This window comes from Ictidomys tridecemlineatus, chromosome 15 (genome assembly GCF_052094955.1).
Source record: "Ictidomys tridecemlineatus isolate mIctTri1 chromosome 15, mIctTri1.hap1, whole genome shotgun sequence".
Classification (NCBI taxonomy): Eukaryota; Metazoa; Chordata; class Mammalia; order Rodentia; family Sciuridae; genus Ictidomys; species Ictidomys tridecemlineatus.
The window spans coordinates 55,030,577-55,047,903 of NC_135491.1; the positions used below are offsets into that span (position 1 = coordinate 55,030,577).

General features: G+C 44.4%; 1 protein-coding gene and 1 long non-coding RNA gene across 4 annotated transcripts in view; one reads left to right on the forward strand and one right to left on the reverse strand.

Moving 5' to 3' along the window:
• Window positions 1–17,327, forward strand: part of LOC110597470 (uncharacterized) — a 72,213-nt gene that overhangs the window by 15,972 nt on the left and 38,914 nt on the right. The gene's annotated exons all lie outside the window — the stretch shown is intronic.
• The window catches only part of Pkd1l3 (polycystin 1 like 3, transient receptor potential channel interacting), an 80,500-nt gene continuing 67,661 nt past the window's right edge, over window positions 4,489–17,327 (reverse strand). The window contains exons 38-43 of the mRNA XM_021721755.3: window positions 15,801–15,928; window positions 13,380–13,540; window positions 10,572–10,782; window positions 8,899–9,000; window positions 8,323–8,454; window positions 4,489–4,853 (exon numbers count right to left, since the gene is read on the reverse strand). Coding sequence (XP_021577430.2) covers window positions 4,692–4,853; window positions 8,323–8,454; window positions 8,899–9,000; window positions 10,572–10,782; window positions 13,380–13,540; window positions 15,801–15,928 — 896 coding nt within the window. The 3' untranslated portion in view covers window positions 4,489–4,691. The remainder of the gene's footprint in view (window positions 4,854–8,322; window positions 8,455–8,898; window positions 9,001–10,571; window positions 10,783–13,379; window positions 13,541–15,800; window positions 15,929–17,327) is intronic.

A 17,327-nucleotide genomic window follows, 5' to 3' on the forward strand; every position in this document is an offset into this window, starting at 1 on the left:
AGTCTCTAACTCAGGAGTGTCCAAAAGGCCAAGCTGAGACTCAGCATGGACAGTTCCTTGCTTAATCAGCCAGCCCTGTGACCAAGTCGTTCTGAGAAAAGCCCAAGTCCTTGTCCAGATTCTAGAGTACAGAAAATAATTAAGTTCTGGGAAAGACCTCACCTTCAACACAGATTTTATACAGTAGGCCCCATCGCCACTCCCTCAAGCCCCACTCCCTTATGTGGATTTTTGCACTGAGCTGGCCCACGCCTATAGGAAGGATTGTCAGCACATTGTGCAGAGGCATGCAAGGCCTGTCATGCTCCTTTTTTTTTTTCTGAGTAAATTATGGCCACCTATTGAGTCCTTGTTATGTGCCTGGCACTGTGCAAATGTCCTCTTGTTAATCCTTCTCAAACCCCACTCTGGAAGGTATCACTCTCATTTCATAGATAAGTCCTGGAGACTCAGAAAGGTTAAGTAACTTGCCCAAGAGTGGAATGGGAAGGCTTAAGTATAGCTTAAGTAGCTGCTAGGCAGCAGTAGTAGGATTTTACATATAGGCTTCTACTTGCCTCCATTTGGGATACTGACTGGATCACATTGATGGACTGTACACTCCAGATCTTGGCTACCTTTTATAATGTCAGTATTCTCTTTGTATTGTTGTTTTGTCACTAGTCAGTGCAGAACAGTGGAGCCCATGCCCTAAAATTCTTATCTCAACTTGACTAGCTCATTTGGTGGGAAGAAGAAGATTACATAGCAATGAGTGGAACATATCACAGGCCCTTCCATCAAAAAAAAAAAAGTAGCAAATGTGTCTTTTTTTCCCCTAACAAGCACTGAGTATAGCAAAAATCCTCACTCACCTCCAGCTTGATAATCTTTAACATTCACACCTTGAGTTTTGAAAGTTCATCTATTGCATATTTGGTACAAGCACCTGAAAACAAGGTGATCATTTCTTCTGGGTGTCAGGAGAGTCCCATCCATCTTAGGCTGATAGACATCTTTTCCACTTAACAGAACTAAAGGAGGTGTCTGTTTGATATTTATACTCAAGAGGGAAGTGGAGAGTAAATGAGAAAGAGGGAATGAAGAGATGAAGAATTTAAAACTCCAGATGTTAGACCTTTTCTTGTTTGAAACAGGCATCATACATATCTGGATGAGTTTCTGTACTAGTCTATTGGGAAATGTGTGAAGACCTTGCTATGGGTTATTTGGTCGATCTCTCTGTGTAAATAGTTCATGTTTATACATGATGCAATAAATGGGCCTTTGGGAAATAGAAGATGAAATTCCCAAAGTTCTATGTCTATTGCAAATTATATGGCTCTCTGTTTACAAACGATCCTGAGCCTGTGGGTCTGTGGGTTTTGGTTGTCAAAGTAGTAAAATGGGATCCTGATTCAATTGACATGGGATGTCTAAGGTCTCATCCACCTAGAAAACCATCAGTAGTTCATTGCCAGGGATAAGACAGCCATTTAAGGACCTCATCAAATATGTATTTTTCCTCTTATCGTTCTGCTCTGCCATATTCATTTTTCCCCCTATGGCCTCAAGGTAGCTGCCAAAGTTCCAAGTGTTTTATATCAGACAGTGTCAGCAGCATAGGAACCCTATCTCTGTGAGTCTCTTTTTATTAGCAAGGAGACCTCTCCCAAGGTACTCCCAAAGTACCTTAGAGACAGAACTCCATTCACTTTTTACTATCCAGAACTGTCACAATCACATGGCTACCTAAACCACTCACTGTCAAGAGAAATGGTTTGCCAAAGCCATGACAAATTAGGGTTTACCTTGAGGTGGCTGCATGAGTTGTGTGGGAGTGAAGCCAGATTTAAAGTTAGGTAGTCAGTGTAGTTAGGTAAATCGGGTCTAATATCCGAGTAAGATCCAAAATGGAGGCCATGTTTAGAATGAATTCCTGGAAAAGTTGAACAACTCTTGGAATGTTAATGAAGTCCGGGAAAAGTCCAAGGCCCAAAGCCCATCCCAAAGAAGTGTTAATGAACAGCCCTCAGCAAACTTGAAGATGCTGACTCAGAAATCCTTCCTGACCAGATTACTTCCTTGGCCCATCTGTGCCCCACCCTTGACAGAACAAAGGACAGGAATGTGACAGGAATTCGGGAAAGCTAAATGAAGACTTCAGCTATAAAAATGGGAGACAACTGTGCTTCCACGGATTCCATCTCTTGGGTCCCCTTCTTCCTCCAGGAGAAGTCTTTTCTGCTGTCTAAAAAGCCTCTACTGGGCTGGGGATGTGGCTCAAGCGGTAGCGCGCTCGCCTGGCATGCGTGCGGCCTGGTTTGATCCTCAGCACCACATACAAACGAAGATGCTGTGTCCGCCAAATACTAAAAAATAAATATTAAAATTCTCTCTCTCCCTCTCTCTCACTCTTTAAAAAAAAAAAAAATAAAGCCTCTACTTTCCACTCTAAACTTGCCTCGGCGTGCTTTTCTGGTGTTATACTTCAACATTGGGGAAGCAACAGCAGTAACAGGAGGTGTGGATGGCTAACTGAACAAAACCGTGTTTCTCCTAGCAATGGGATGGATTTGGGTTAGGGCACCTCCAGTATCTGCTATAAGGGATGTGTGAGGAAGACCATTTTCTGTGTGGGGAGGGAAGTGTTCAGTCATCTACACCAATGGCTGTAAGTCCTTTTTTCTCCAGACTTGTGGTTCCCAAGTTCAGCATCGTTCTTAAGTCTCTCTTCTCCTTGGAGTCCTCTAGGGAGCTTCAAAAATATTGATGCCTGGGTCCCAGCCTAGAGATTTGATGTGCTGGGGTGAAGTCTAGGGGTTCTAGCAAGCAGCCACAGCTTAGGACTGTAAGAGGGGTCCGGCAGAGCATCGGAGAAAGAGACCACACAAGAGACTGGCTCCATGCAATTGGCAAAAGGAGATTTATTGGGGATCCATTCCAGCGCGCTGGGGCTCCGTGCTCACTCAAGAAGGGAGAGCAGCCCAGAGCCCAGAGCAGAGGTCAAGCAGTGCTTAAGTACACTTTCTGGAGAGGGCGGTAGGCTTTGCATACATCAGAACAAATCATCATGAGGCGGGGGAAAATTGAACAACAACTCTGAGACGTGATTGGCACATTCATTGGCGGGAACAGGTCGGGCGGGGGTGATTGGTCATTCCTAAGCGGGTTACACATTCAAACTGATTGGTTCGGGCCCTGTGACAAACTGCACAGGGCCCTAGGCTAAATGGCCAGTAGGGCGTTGTCTTAACTATCTCAGGAATCTGGGTGTAGCAGAGGAACTTTGCTATGCCCAGGTCTTTTACATTTTAATTTTGCAGTTTAGAATCAGCTTAGAAATTTTACCCTTACAAGGACCACCAGTGGAGATCACAGTTCCTGGAGTGTCATGTAGGAACATTCACCCTGATGAGGTGCTTCAGTATCTGGAACCTTGGCTTGAGAAGTCTGGGAATCATTGTGGATGCCAGGAGATCCTACAGTGCACACTGAGCAAACCAAAACTCTGACAATTTCATGCCAAAGAACTTGCATAAAGTATATGTCAGATCAGTTGGGGCAGGCAATGGCCAAAGGAGGCAGGTTTAAAAGGGCCGCTGAACAGGCTTTATTGAGATATCACTCCCGGGCGGAACTCAATCAGACCCACCGAGGGGATAGGACAAGGGTCTGAGGAGAAACTGCGCGGAAGCTCAACCGGACTGGACTTTTATGGGGCTTACAGCAGGAAGGGAAGGGCTTGGGACAGGAAACGATGTTTCTAGGGTCCCTTGGCCCCTTGAAGTTGGTCAGGGGAGTTGGCTGAATTCCAGGATTGGCCAGGGGGGTCCTGTTGATTGACAGGCATTAGTCAGGAGATCTGGCTGATTGACAAGCGTTCCCGCCGGCATCTGATTGATGTTCTTTTTCGGCACAGGCTGCTTTGTTCTAAGTTGCCACTAAGTCGCCACCAAGTTGGCCGCCACCAACCTAATAGTGTAATCATCCAGCATTACTCACATTTATTTGGTCCAGAAACTATCATGGATTGGATTGTGTCCCCTAAAGAGATAGGTCAAAGTCCTAACCCACCTCTTCAGAGTATGACTGTGTTGGGATAGAGTCATGCATTAGTTAATTCAAGTCATACTGCAGTAGGGTGGATCCCTAATCCAATATGACTGGCACCCTGATGAGAAGAGTCACAGAAAATGCCAAGTGCCAGGACAGAAGTAGTTAAGGAACACCAAGGCTTACTAAGAAATTCAAAAGCTGGAAAGGGCATAGATTATTCCCTAGTACCGCAGAGGAAACATGGCCCAGTAATACCTTGATCTTAGACTTCTGGCTTCCACAGTTATTATGAAACAATAACTCTCTATTGTTTAAGCCATCTGGTGTGTGATACTATTCTAGCAACCCAAGGCTACTAATACCACACCCGTGGTTGGTATTCAGAGAAGCTCTGAACAAGCATTGTTTGAAGGTAACCCCTGATTGACCAAAGAGATAAGACAACTGCTCTGTAGAGAAGACTTTTATTTCTAAGGGGAAATGCATTGGAACAAACAGGCTCTCACAGGGGGGCAATTTTATGCATGTAGGTAGATATCTTTTTTTTTTTTTTTTTTTAAATTGCTGGTTTGGTAAGTCTTCTACAGACACAACCATTGTCCCAGAGAGACTTTAGAATCCTTGTAAGCACAGGCCTGGGGTGGATGAACACCTTAAACACTGGGAACAGCTTGTGCTGGTTGAGGAACCCAAGCCTTGGGGGCAGATTCAGCCTGGTCACTGCTGCTCTGAGGGTGCTCTCCTTTATAGCTAATGCCTAGGAAGCTGAATATTTTCATCAGAAGCAAATCGATGATCTCTTCTTCCTCTGACAGCTGCAAGAGAGAAAAAACCAAGCAATGTATTTGCAACCATTCTCTTTGGAGGGTTTTCTTTCTATAGGGAAACCATGGTTTTATTGTCCCAGCCTGAGATCACTTTATTGCTTTTGGTGGGGTTTTATGGTTTTTTGGTTTGGTTTGGTTTTGAGGGGATTGAACCCAAGGTTGCTTTACCGTGGAGCCACATACCCAGCCCGTTTTATTTTTTATTTTGAAACATGGTCTCCTTAAGTGCTGAGGCTGGCCTCGAATTTGCAATCCTCCTGCCTCATCCTTCTGAGTCACTGGGATCACAAGAACACAGGTGTATGCCACTGTGCTAGGCCTGAGGTCACTTAATCATTTAGGTTTTTCTGAGGTTATTTGTTTGTTTGTGGAACTGGCGATTAAACTCATGACTTGATGCATGCTAGGTAAGTGCTCTTCCACATCCCCAGCCCTTTTCTGGGGTTGTGATGGCACCTTCTAAGGATCCCAGGGATGTGTGCTTCCTCCTTTTCTTCAATGAGCATGCCTGGGTTTTCCTGACAACATTTTAAATCCCAAGCTGAAGTAGAGAAAGACTAGGCCAGGCTACTTGACCTGAATTTAAGCAGCACAGGCAACATGCGGACCCTCTTTGATAACTGTCACCCATTTCCCTCTAGATCAGTGTTTATAGTGTCTCTTTCTTTTGTTCTTTATTATTGGTACATCCTGCTCTGCTTACCTCCTAGCCTAGCCCGGCATAAGAGGAAATTATGGGAAAAGGAAAACTGTCTCCAATTTTCCCACATTTCTCAACTACTTATATGTTAAAAATGCCAGTTCCACAAACAAACAAATAACCTCAGAAAAACCTAAATGATTAAGTGACTTTTATAGCAAAGAAAAAAATGTAGGAAATAGTAATGGTAGACTGCACTTAAAGGCTGTAGGTATCAAAAAATTCCATTTAGTAAACTAGTCAGAAAATATCCTCCACCACCCCCAATGGAGGCTATTAAAAATTTATGTACAAAGGTCCTCACACATTGCTACTAAGAATATAAAACAGTGCAGCTGCTTTGGAAGACAGTCTGACAGTCACTCAAACAGTTAAACAAAACATATCCAGGGACTGTGGAAGCAGATCAGTGGTAGAATGCCTTCCTAGCATGCATGTAGCCCATGGTTAATCCCCAGCACTCAAAAAAAAAATGTCCAAACAAAATCATGCACATAAATATGCATATAACATTATTCATAGTAGCCAAAATATGGAAATGACCCAAAGATCCATCAACAGACAAATGGATGGTAATCTGTGGTATATCCATGAAATGAAATATGATTCACACATAAAGAGGAATGAATTACTGATCCATGCTACAACGGTGAACCTCATACCGTTATCCTAAGAGGAAGAAGCCAGCCATAAAAACTAATATATATATCCCCATTTATATGAAATGTGCAGAATGGGCAAATCAAAAAAAAAAGAATAGAAAGTAGATTAGTTGTTTTCTGGGGGCTGAAAATATGGAATTTGGGGAATGACTAGTGGTGAGTTTAGGGTTTCTTTTTGGGGTAATGAAAATGTTCTAGAATTTGGTAATTGTGCTAGTTGCCCAGCTCTGAACATACTAAAAAACATTTAATTACACATTTTAAAATGGTGACTGTTACAGGATGTGAATTATCTCTTCATTCAAAACAGAATTTCTGGACCAAAAATTAGTCAGCCTTCTGTGCACTAAGTTCAATTAAAGGTGTCTGTGTAACTGCCTGACACCTCCACCTCCAAAATAGGGTATAATTGGAATACCTGGGTGTCAAAATTGCTCCCTGATAAAGGCAAACATGTTTCCTGAACACTATAAAATCATTTCCAAGATATCAGATCCGTGCAGGGCAAAGACACTGTGGTATAATAGGAAATATATTTGACCTTTGTCCCTGGCTCCTCCCCCAGAGCTCCTAAAACCACTGCAATTTCCTGAGTGACAGCAGTGCACTTTGCTGTTCCATAACAAGCCTTCATGAGCACACCTGAGCTTATGCTAATGAGGTAACTTAGGGCAGGACCCCTAGATAGCTTCAGAATGGGGCTATCACCAGAAAGATCTTTCTAACCCACCAGTCTCCATGAGAAGAAGGAGCAGTGCAGAGTGGAATCAATCTTTATAAAAGATGTGAAGAGTGTTGCTAAATCCATGAAGGTGCTAGGAGGGTGGCTCACCCAGAGGGTGCATGGAAGTGCCACATCCTTCCCTCTCACCTTACCTCTGTGCCTCTTCATCTAGCTATTCATGTGCATCCTTGCACCCTTTATAGTAAACGGGTTTATGTTATTTATTCTATTTTATCTTAAAATTTATTATAATGTCCTTTAAAATAAGTAAGAGTTTTCCTGAGTCTTGAGAGCTGAGTTAGCAAGTTAATTGAGCTCAAGGAGAGAGTTATGGGAACCCTGACTGGTCAGCAATATAGATGACACATACAACTAGCAGTGTATCTGAAGTGGGGGCAGTCTTATGGGACTGAGTTCTCTGCCTGAGTGATTGACACTACCTTCAAGCATATAGCATCACAACTAGATCAATTTATAGGACATTCCGTTGGTGTCCACTGGAATGTTGATGTGGGGAAAACCTCACAAAATTTCCTGGCTTCTGGAAAAGCAGCTCTCTCTTCCAAATGATCCATTAACATGGTTATACGTTGCAACTTAGAGAAACACATCACTGCTCTTGGACAGAAATGTAAAAATCAGAGAATGAGTTGTAAGGATCTGTAGGTATGTAGTTTTAGGAAAGATTTTAGGGAATCTTCCAACTGGGCAGGGAAGGGAGAGCTAGTACAGCTACACCTCCAGAAGGACATTAAAACACATCCAAGTCAACCTAGGCTCCAACCTCACCTCTTCTCCTTTCTAGCTCTGGTCCTAAGTCGGGGATCTCAACTCTGTGGGCATCAGGTTCCTTCTCTGTAGCATGTGGCTGGATTTGTGTACTTCCCCTGAGCTTGGCCTTTCACTATTCAGGATCTGTGAGGCACACTAGGACTAACAGTCACCCGTGGTTGGAGATTGACGGAGGGGCCCCAGCTAGACCCTCATGAGCCACGCTGCTGTAGCAGAGGTTTCAGATTGTAGTACAGAGTTCTCAACCTTGGCTAGACATTCATATCACTGCAGAGATTTTTAAAATGCCAACTTCAGGGTTGTCCCTGAGCTTCTTGTGTTGGTTTCAGGAGTAATTCCAAGGTATAGTCAGGGCCAAGAATCACTGGAGAGCAGGAGATCCCATTCTAGGCCCAGCACTGCCCTTCACTTGCTTGTGACCTCGAGGAAGTAATTTTCTCCTGGGCCTTAGTTTCCCTTCCTGAGAAATTGGTGTTTTGAGTTATACTGGTCTCTAAAATTCATCATCTAATGTTACTCAGCCAGAGTCTTCATAGTTCAAGGTTAATTAAAAGGCAAGAATAGGCCAAAGGAACTCACCTGACCACACTTCTGCTCCTCGCTGAAGGCCACCAGAATGACAGAGATAAATAGATTCAGCACCACAAATGTCATGAAAATAATGCAGGACCCAATTAGGAAGGAACCAAGCACAGGACTGTAGCTCAGCACCTGAAAGTAAGAAGGCCATCCATTCCTGGTATCCTTTGTGCAAGCTGCCACCCCATTCCCTAGGACCATAAGAGGGAAATTGGCCCTTGGAGCTGGGCAAAGAAGTATGGGCAGAGCTCTCTGGAGCTGGCCCAGGGAAGGGAGTCGGGGGTGGGGTGGCCCTCCTGCCCACCACTACTTCCTCCAAAGACAGGTGCCGGTCCTGACTACTGCCAAGAATACTCCTGTTGGAGACCCCCAGCATAGTCCTCCTGAGAATCCACTGCCTTGTGTTCTGTGAGCAGGGGTCTCCAGGGCAGGCTGCCTAGACAAAGGGGAACATATGACCAAAGCTGCCCTGTGCTTGCCAGGCCATGGACCAGAAGGATGACGGGGGTGGTGGGGAGAGATTTCTCTACTTTTCACAGAGACACAGTGTGGTTGCAGAGTCCGCCCCACCATTACCTCCTCATAGTTGAAGATTCCTAGCTGAAGGCTGATCATCGTTTCTGCTGCATCAAAGAGGGTCTTGTAGGAATGGAGTTTCCAACCAAATATTAAGTTTGACTATCATAGAAAGAGACCTCATGAGCAGGGAAAAGAGCATGAATCCCCAAATCCTGCTGTTTGACACAGTAGCCTGTGTTAGCTACCTCCTTGGTCTGGCCTGGCCAAGCTGTCCATACCCACCCAGACATGCAGGTGGTGTATATACATCCAGTTTTGTGTGGAATGTGTGTTTTTCTCTGTGGGCCTTTGCAATCAAGACCACATGTGTCCTGTGTGATTGCATGGACCTGTACACCTGTGGACATCATACCTGCATACCTATGCTGTGTGCATGCAGGCACCCACCACCTAAGCCCCTGCTGCTTTCACCAGATGGCTATGCAAAGAAAGTAGGGAAAGTGGACATTATGATGCCCAACCCTCTTTCCTCCGGGCAGTTGGATTGGATGGACAATGGGCTTTGCCCATCTGGGCATGGCTTTCCCCTCAACACACAACCCTTTCCCAGATTTTTCCCAGGGCTGTGGTGTCAGAGGAAGGCCCAAAACCACATGGCTCTGAGTTGGTGACTTCTGGCCCCAGAGACACTGCAATGTCCTTGCACTGCAAATGGCAGACTGAACAAATTGACATGAATTAGAGCATTTGAATAAAACCACCTCTTTCAGCATACACCCTCGACCAGACCACTCCATCGGTGTGCCCTACCCTGTTTTTGAGTGTGGGACAGGAAGAAAGAGGTGGGGGCAGAGATGATAGGGATACCAAAGGGTCGAAGGTAAAGGCAGAGTGGGGACTAGAATGTAGTGGACGTGTGGTCAGAGAAAGGTGGGAGACAGGAGACTAGATGTGGTCAAGGTGAGAATGAGAAGGGGTCAGGATCAACATAGGGCTAAAGAATCAAAGATGAGTAGGGGGCAGGAGTATGATGGAAATTGTGGATTAGCTGAGCATCAGGATTGGGGTTCATATGTGGATGGAGATCAGGATTGGCAGGGTTGGAAGAGGGTCTTAGTTTCTCACATTACTTGGTAATAAGAAAGAGTTGAATGTTTTATGTTTGTTTTTGTTCTGTTTTGTTTTCCAGTCATTAAAGATGTGATTGTCAGAATGTGCTCAGTGTTAAGGGGTTGAATGAAACAGCATTGATCCTGCTAAATTCAGACCTTATGTCTGTGGCAACAGTGCTGACATGGCCTGTGGACAGTCAACCCTCACTTCCCCATCCCTACCCTAACTCAAGGACAGGGGTGACCCAGGTCATCCACCAGCACAGTAAGAGTGCTCTGTGCCTGCCTGGACATTAGCCCTGTGCCTTCGGAACAACTGGATATCAGGAGAACAGGCAGAGTCTAGCTGCAGAAAGGAATCCATCATTGGAAGGAGTTGGGCCCTTTCAGTTCCAGAGCCTATGCTTCCTCACTCCTACTCAACTAAAATCTCTAGTCTTTGCCATTTGATGTGGCCATCTCATGAGCACCCAGCTAAAATACCCAAGACTCAGAAGATCTGCCATCTTCCTCAGGTTCCCAGAGTTCTCCCTGGCCCTAACTGTTCACTCCACACCACCTGGTAGCCTTGGCTTCCATGGACATCAGCTCTGAGGTTTTCCCAAAGGAGCCACTCACCGCAATGGAATAAGCCAGGAGCATGATAACAATGATGGTAATAAAGCCTGAAATGTCGCCCCAGGCCCGGCGTAGAGCCGAGGTGATCATGTTCATTTTGGGATTCAACCTGAGAAGATGCCAAAGCTTCACTGTAGACAGGAGTACCAGGAAGGCAATAATGTATCCAAGGGCAGCATCAGCTGCTGCTGTCTCACTGAAACTGATCCCCCTGTGGGAACAAAATGGGAAGTCTGGGTCTTAGAGACCATAAGCAATGCAGCTAAAATCCATCTGGATTCAGGATTAGACACATATTGTCTATGGTCTCAGAGGCTATCAAATCCAGAAACAGATCTCGGGGAGAGAAGTCCAATTCCCCAAACTGGTGATGTTGATGATAGTGATGGTGATGTTATAGTGATGATGGTGGTGATATTGATGATAGTAATGACAATGGTGATGATGTTGACAATGATGGTTGTGATGTTGAGGATAGTGATGATAGTGGTGATGATGGTAGTGATAATGGTAATGATGATGGTGTTGATATTGATGATAGTGTTGACTATGGTGATGATGATGGGGTGATAATTATGATGATGATGGTGATAATGGGAATGATGATAGAGATGAGAATGGTAATGATATTGGTTGATGGTATTGGTGAAGATAGTGATGATGGTGGTAGTGACAATGAGAATACTGATGTTAGGATGATGGTGATGATGATGGTGATGAAGATGATGATGTGATCATGAAGGCTATGGTTATGGCATTCATGAGGCCTTTAATTAGCTGTCTTTATTAAAGGTTGTAGAACTAGGGAGAAAAGGTAAAGGAGGAATCCTTTCAGGATTAAGGGGATAGAGCTAAGAGACATCTTTGAGCCTCCCTCTCCCTGCTTTGAGGCCAGTAGATGCCACCCTCTCTGTACACTTGTCTGAGTGTACATCTATAGCTGCCCTGTATTTGAAGGAAGGATCAAAGAAGTATCCATTTGTTGTACTAAGTGAAACTTCATTTGCTTAGTCTCATTTGAACTTCAAGATGAAGTACATCTTTCCAGGCATGGTGATGCATGCCTGTAATCCCAGCAACTCAGGAGGCCGAAGCAGAAGGATTGCAAGTTCAAGCCAGTCTCAGCAACTTAGTGAGGCCCTAAGCAACTTGGCGAGACTCTGTCTCAAAATAAAAAAGGCAAGGGAGGTGGCTCAGTGGTTAACTGCCCAGTACCAAAAAAAAAAAAACCATGATAAAGTATAGCTTACTATTTCCTTTTCATAGATAAGGAGAGAAAGTTGGCACAAGATCACTCAGCTAGTGACATAAACAGTCATTTGTGAGTGGTAAGAGAAGTTGAAATCTACGTATGTCTGATTTCTAAATCCAGGCTGTGCCCAACATCACACCTTGTTCCATTCTCTTCTTGTGCCTTTGTACTTTAAATTCATTCTTAACTATAAAGAGAAAATCATATTACAGAAAAATATTGAATGATCCCAAGTTTGTAAAAGCTTAGGATATATATATATATATATATATATATATATATATATATATATATATATATATCTCCTACATTTTATATATACATAAAATGTATTATATATGTTATATATAATATTTATGTATTATATATGTTATATGTATGATAATATATAGTATTTATTATATATCAACATAATAAATATTAAATTAACTCCTTAAATTGAGCAATACTTGTAGTATCATATATTATTTTAATATTTTTTATATATAGGGGCTTGGGGATGTAACTTATTCATAGAACACATTAGTTTAGCATGCCAAAGTGCCTGGGTTCAATTTCCAGGACCAAAAAAACCAAAGTTATATCACACACAGATACACATACATACATTCATGGGTGTGACACAAAGAAGATCTAAATGTTGGTTTGTTGAATGAATGAGACAATGTTAGAGGTTAGGAGTAGAGTTCAAATTCTGACTCCAGTATTTACTTGCTGTGTGATCTTGTGCAAACAATTTAACCTCTCTAAGCCTCATTACAAATAATTCTCTTATTTGTAAAAAAGAGAAGATAAGACCATCTCTTAGAAGTCTCAGGAATATTAAGATAGGTAAGAAAGTGCTTTCACAGTGGTTTTGTAGGGCTGGATATATAGCTCAGTGATAGAGCACCTGGCCAGCATGTGTGAAGCCCTGGGATTTTCATGACTGTACAACATCCAGCAATAACTCAATAAATATTGGTTATATCTATAAAAAGAGTGAGACAAGAAACACCATGACCCCAAATAAGCCACAGGGATCCTAGATCCACATAAGCTAGATTTAAGTTACTTCTCTGCCAAAGTTAAGCTCTACGGTCGTGGGGAAGTCACATGACCTCCCTGTTAAACAGGGCACTGATAACATCACCCTTCATCAGTTCTTAGGTATCCTGTGAACACATAAGAGATGTATGAACTCACCCTGCATAAGACATAGTGGATGCTTAACATGCTGTAGCAGTTGTGGAGCTACTTGGGCTCTGATACTTGCAAGAGCTCCCCCAAAGACCAGAAGGACTTCAGCAGCATACCACATGGTCCTACATTTTGGTAAGATTTACCAAGGTTAGCTATGTTGTATTTTGTCTTTAAAGAGTCCTCTCCAGTTGTATCTGCTTCAGGCACCACAGCTGAATCTAGGTGGCAACTGCAATTATTTCTACCAGGTGTGTCCCCTGGTCTGCTGAGGTCCACAGGATTTCCAAAGCCTCCCTGACCCCTGGGCCTCCGACAGCTAGAAGGAGGAGAGTCAGTCGGGGAGGGGGGGCAGGGGAGCTAAGACAGCCACTTACTCCTCCCTGTGGCTCCTGTAGCGCTGAAGGTCACGCTCCACCAGGACAGCCCTCTTCACAAACACTGCCAGGGCACTCCAGCTGACCAGGATGATGGCTAGTTCCAGAAGATTCCACTTGCTGCAGAAATAGCCCCACTTCTGCTTCCTCATGAGCTTGCCCTGGGAAAAGAGCCCAAGCTTCTGCTAAAGGCTGCAGACCATGATCACCATCCCCTTAGCCCACAGCTGCTCCTGTCCCCACCAGAGGGCTCTCTAGCAGGGGTTACTGATGCCAGCAAGGCTGTCCAGCCCTGGCCCCACCTACACAGAGTGCCTTAAGGCCTCTCTCCAACCTTGTATAGACTTCTCCCCTTGTCCTGGCTGTAGGATTTATAAGAGTAAATACAGTGTCTACTAAGAAAACAACTGAATTCTCTCTGATGTGGCAAAAAAAAAAAAAAAAGTGTGTGTGTGGGTACTCTCCTCCCACCCTCACTTTTCCAAGAGACTTTACTTTAGAAAACTTATAAACTCTGTGCCCCTTGAAAGTGTACACACATCTTTCCAAAAGTCAAACAAGCCTCCTGCCAGTTTTACAACTCAGAAATGTCTTTCTCAAGAACTGGAGAGCCATCTTGTTGGAAGGCAATTATGAAGGAAGATGATGCCCCTTCTCAGGGAGTTCTCTGCGTGTGGGGTAGGTGCCCACCTCCTCAGGCTCCTAACTCAAGTGCCAGCCCTTATCCTATCATAAAGGCTAAAGCTTATTTTTCCTTTTTATTTAGGCAGTTAGAAAACTGCCTAAATAAATATTATATATATATATGATACTATATAATATATAATACTTTGTATATTATATGTATGATAAATATTAGAAATATTTACATATAAATATGGTGATTCCAAGGTGAATTTAGAAAGGATGAGGTGACAAATGGTGCAGTCCAGTCCTCTACTTGAGGGTGCCTGTCACCCCCTTCAGAGCAGGAGTGCTGTGGGTTCTATCTGCTTCACTGTACTGCAGGTTGTGCTCATCTTCTGTCTTTGCAACCCCTAGAGCCACTGCACAGGACACACCTCACATTCTGGTCTGATGCTTATTCAATAACAAGAGTTACTTTTCTTCAGGAGGAATGGGGAGTGGTTGGTTGCTTGATGCGTGTGGCTTCGGTTTTGCAAGATGGAGAGTTCTGGAGATGTTAGTGATGGTGGTGGGATGATAGAGAATGTGCTTACTGCATACTTAGGTGTGTGCATAAAATGCAAAGTGGTGAGTTTTATGTATACTTCACAGTTAAGAATCAATAATTTAAAACAATTACATTTCTTTCTTTCCTTTCTGTCTCGGGGAGAGATTTCCTGGACTGGCAGGAGACTGGGTTTAGCGATACTTTCCCAACAAGTGTCCCAAGTCAGAGCTAGTCATCCTGCCAGCCCTCCTCTTCCTCCTCTTCCCCTTCCATTCAGAAGAACCATGACTAAGGAGGGGTACTTGTGTCTGGTTAGTGAGGAGGCCAAGTTTGCCTCCATAATAAAGAGGATTGTTAAAACTGCTGAGCAGCACTCTGAAGAAAAGTGAAGGTTTTGGGGAATGACTTTGTGAAGCAACTGCAAACAGAATGCAAAGACAACCGAGAGAAGTGAAGGGTCAAGGGGGTGGTCAGTCCCTCTGCTGGGAGGGACAAGTGAAATGATATTGATGTCTCTGGCTGTGGGCTTGACTTGGTGATGGTGGAAGCCCTGTGTGGCCTGCTTTAGGAGGTCATGTTGCAGCATGGGGGTGAGTATGAAGGTCAGGCATCAAGCTCTGTGTTCAAATGCTGATCCTGGTGGTGGGGGAGTGGTTCATTCCTAGCATGCATGAGGCCCTGAGTTCCATCCTCAGCATTGGATGAATATCTCACTTTGGGTGAGATGGGGCCCTACAGCTGACTCCCAGCAAGTTGTAGCATCTCCCAGTCCTCACCATAATCAACAGCTGCAACTTCCTGGTGTAACACATCAGTGAAGGTGGTAAAGGGGATTTTGCCTACTTCCTAGGGACAACAGATAAGAACAGAACACACCAAGAACCTCACCATCTAAGCTCAGAGTATCCTCCGTATGGGGACAACCACCCTCACATCTACCATCCCCTCACCTCAGCTCTTTGGAAGGTCTCAATTAAGCAGAAATAGGGACCAGTCCTCCGTCCCCAACCCACTAGAAGGACCTCAGAGCTGTTGATTCCTGAGGAGTGCCAGCCTTGGTCCTTCCCATGCCCGACATTATAGACAGAAGCCTGGGTCATCTGTTAGAACCAACAAGGACCAAAAGGCTGACACCATACTTAAGGCAAAGCCTTGCTGCCACCTTCTTCAGGCCCACTCTAAGTGGGGATCGGGGGGAGGCTAGGCACACCCCAGAGCCACCCCTGCCTGTGCACATGTCCCCTCACCTGCACTACCATGTAGTAGAAGAGGAAGATGAAGTAAATGATCTCCGCTGCCACCACAAAGGGGTGCCAGCCATTGGTAAAGGGGTACAGGCGGAGGCTCTGCAGGGCCGCGTGTGTGAAGAAGGTTCCTGGAAGCACAGAGTACATGTCAGTCCAGGCCACTTGCCCCTCAGACCAGTAGACAGGCTGGAGGACTCAAGCTCAGACACTTCCAAGGGGTGGCGGGATCAGAGGAGAGGACTCAGAGACCCAAGGGACTGAGTGTGGACACATGCTCGATGCCATAGACCATGCACACACTGGAAGGGATGAAAGGGGCTACACTGGAAGTTCCACGGGACACATGGCCATTCATGCAGTCACCTCCAGCAAAGCATCCACCCCATCAGCATCAGTCCTTCTTTCCTCCAGCTGGCTTGCTTAAAGCCACTGTACTGCAGATCAGTCCATCTGGTGGCCAGTATGCCTAAAACCCAACCTCCTTTTGAATATTTTTCCTGCACTTGTGTGTCTTTTCCTTATTTTCTGCTAATTGTTGTTGGTGGTGTTTTGTTCTTTTTCCACTGTAATGATATTTGGGTGGATAATGTTGTAAACCAGTTTGACTGGTGAGGCTGGTAGAGACAAAGTCAGCTAAGGGTGACAAGGAAGACATGGAAGCCATCTGAGCCCCTGAGGGACTTCAGTGCTTGGCAGACTCCATCAGCCCTCCACAGACTTCTTACGTGTGCAAACACAATTCAATCAGGGGGGGGTTTGGACAAGTTATTTTAGAGTTCCTTAAGAGACAAAAAAGGAGGCAAAAATATACAAATAACTCCAAAAACAAAATTAGAAAGAATTCATTGACCATAGGAACTGACAATGGAAGTCAAAAGCCTTTTACTGTTCACTTTACACAATTTTGAATTTTTATTTATTGTTGTTATGATGATGATCATGATGACGTGGCTCAGTGATGAGCATGTACTCTACCACTGAGCTGCATCCCCAACCCTTTTTATTTTTTATTTTGAGACAGGGTCATGCTAAGTTGCTGAGGCTGGCCTTGAACTTAAAATCCTTCTGCCTTAAAAATCCTTTCATTGGCGTTACACCGGGAAGGTGCAGCTGTTGAGGGCTGGGAGATGCTACAGCTTGCTGGGAGTCAGCTGTAGGGCCCCATCTCACCCCAAATTAGATATTCATCCTATGCTGAGGATGTAACCCAGGGCCTCACGCATGCTAGGACTGAACCACTTAAAATCCCTTCTGCTGGGATTACAGGTGTACACCACCACACTTGGCTTCAACCTGAATTAAAAAAAAAAATCCACAAGCATATGTTACGTTTTTCTGTGTATGTTATGCTAGGTCTTGAATCGAAAGGTACTCTACCACTAATCTACATCCCCAACCCTTCTATTTTTTTTATTTTTTATTTTGAGTGAGGGTCTCGCTAAGTTGGACAGGCTGCCCTCAAACTTGAGATCCTCCTGCCTCAGCCTCTCAAAGTGCTGGAATTACAGATGTGAGCCACCATAACTG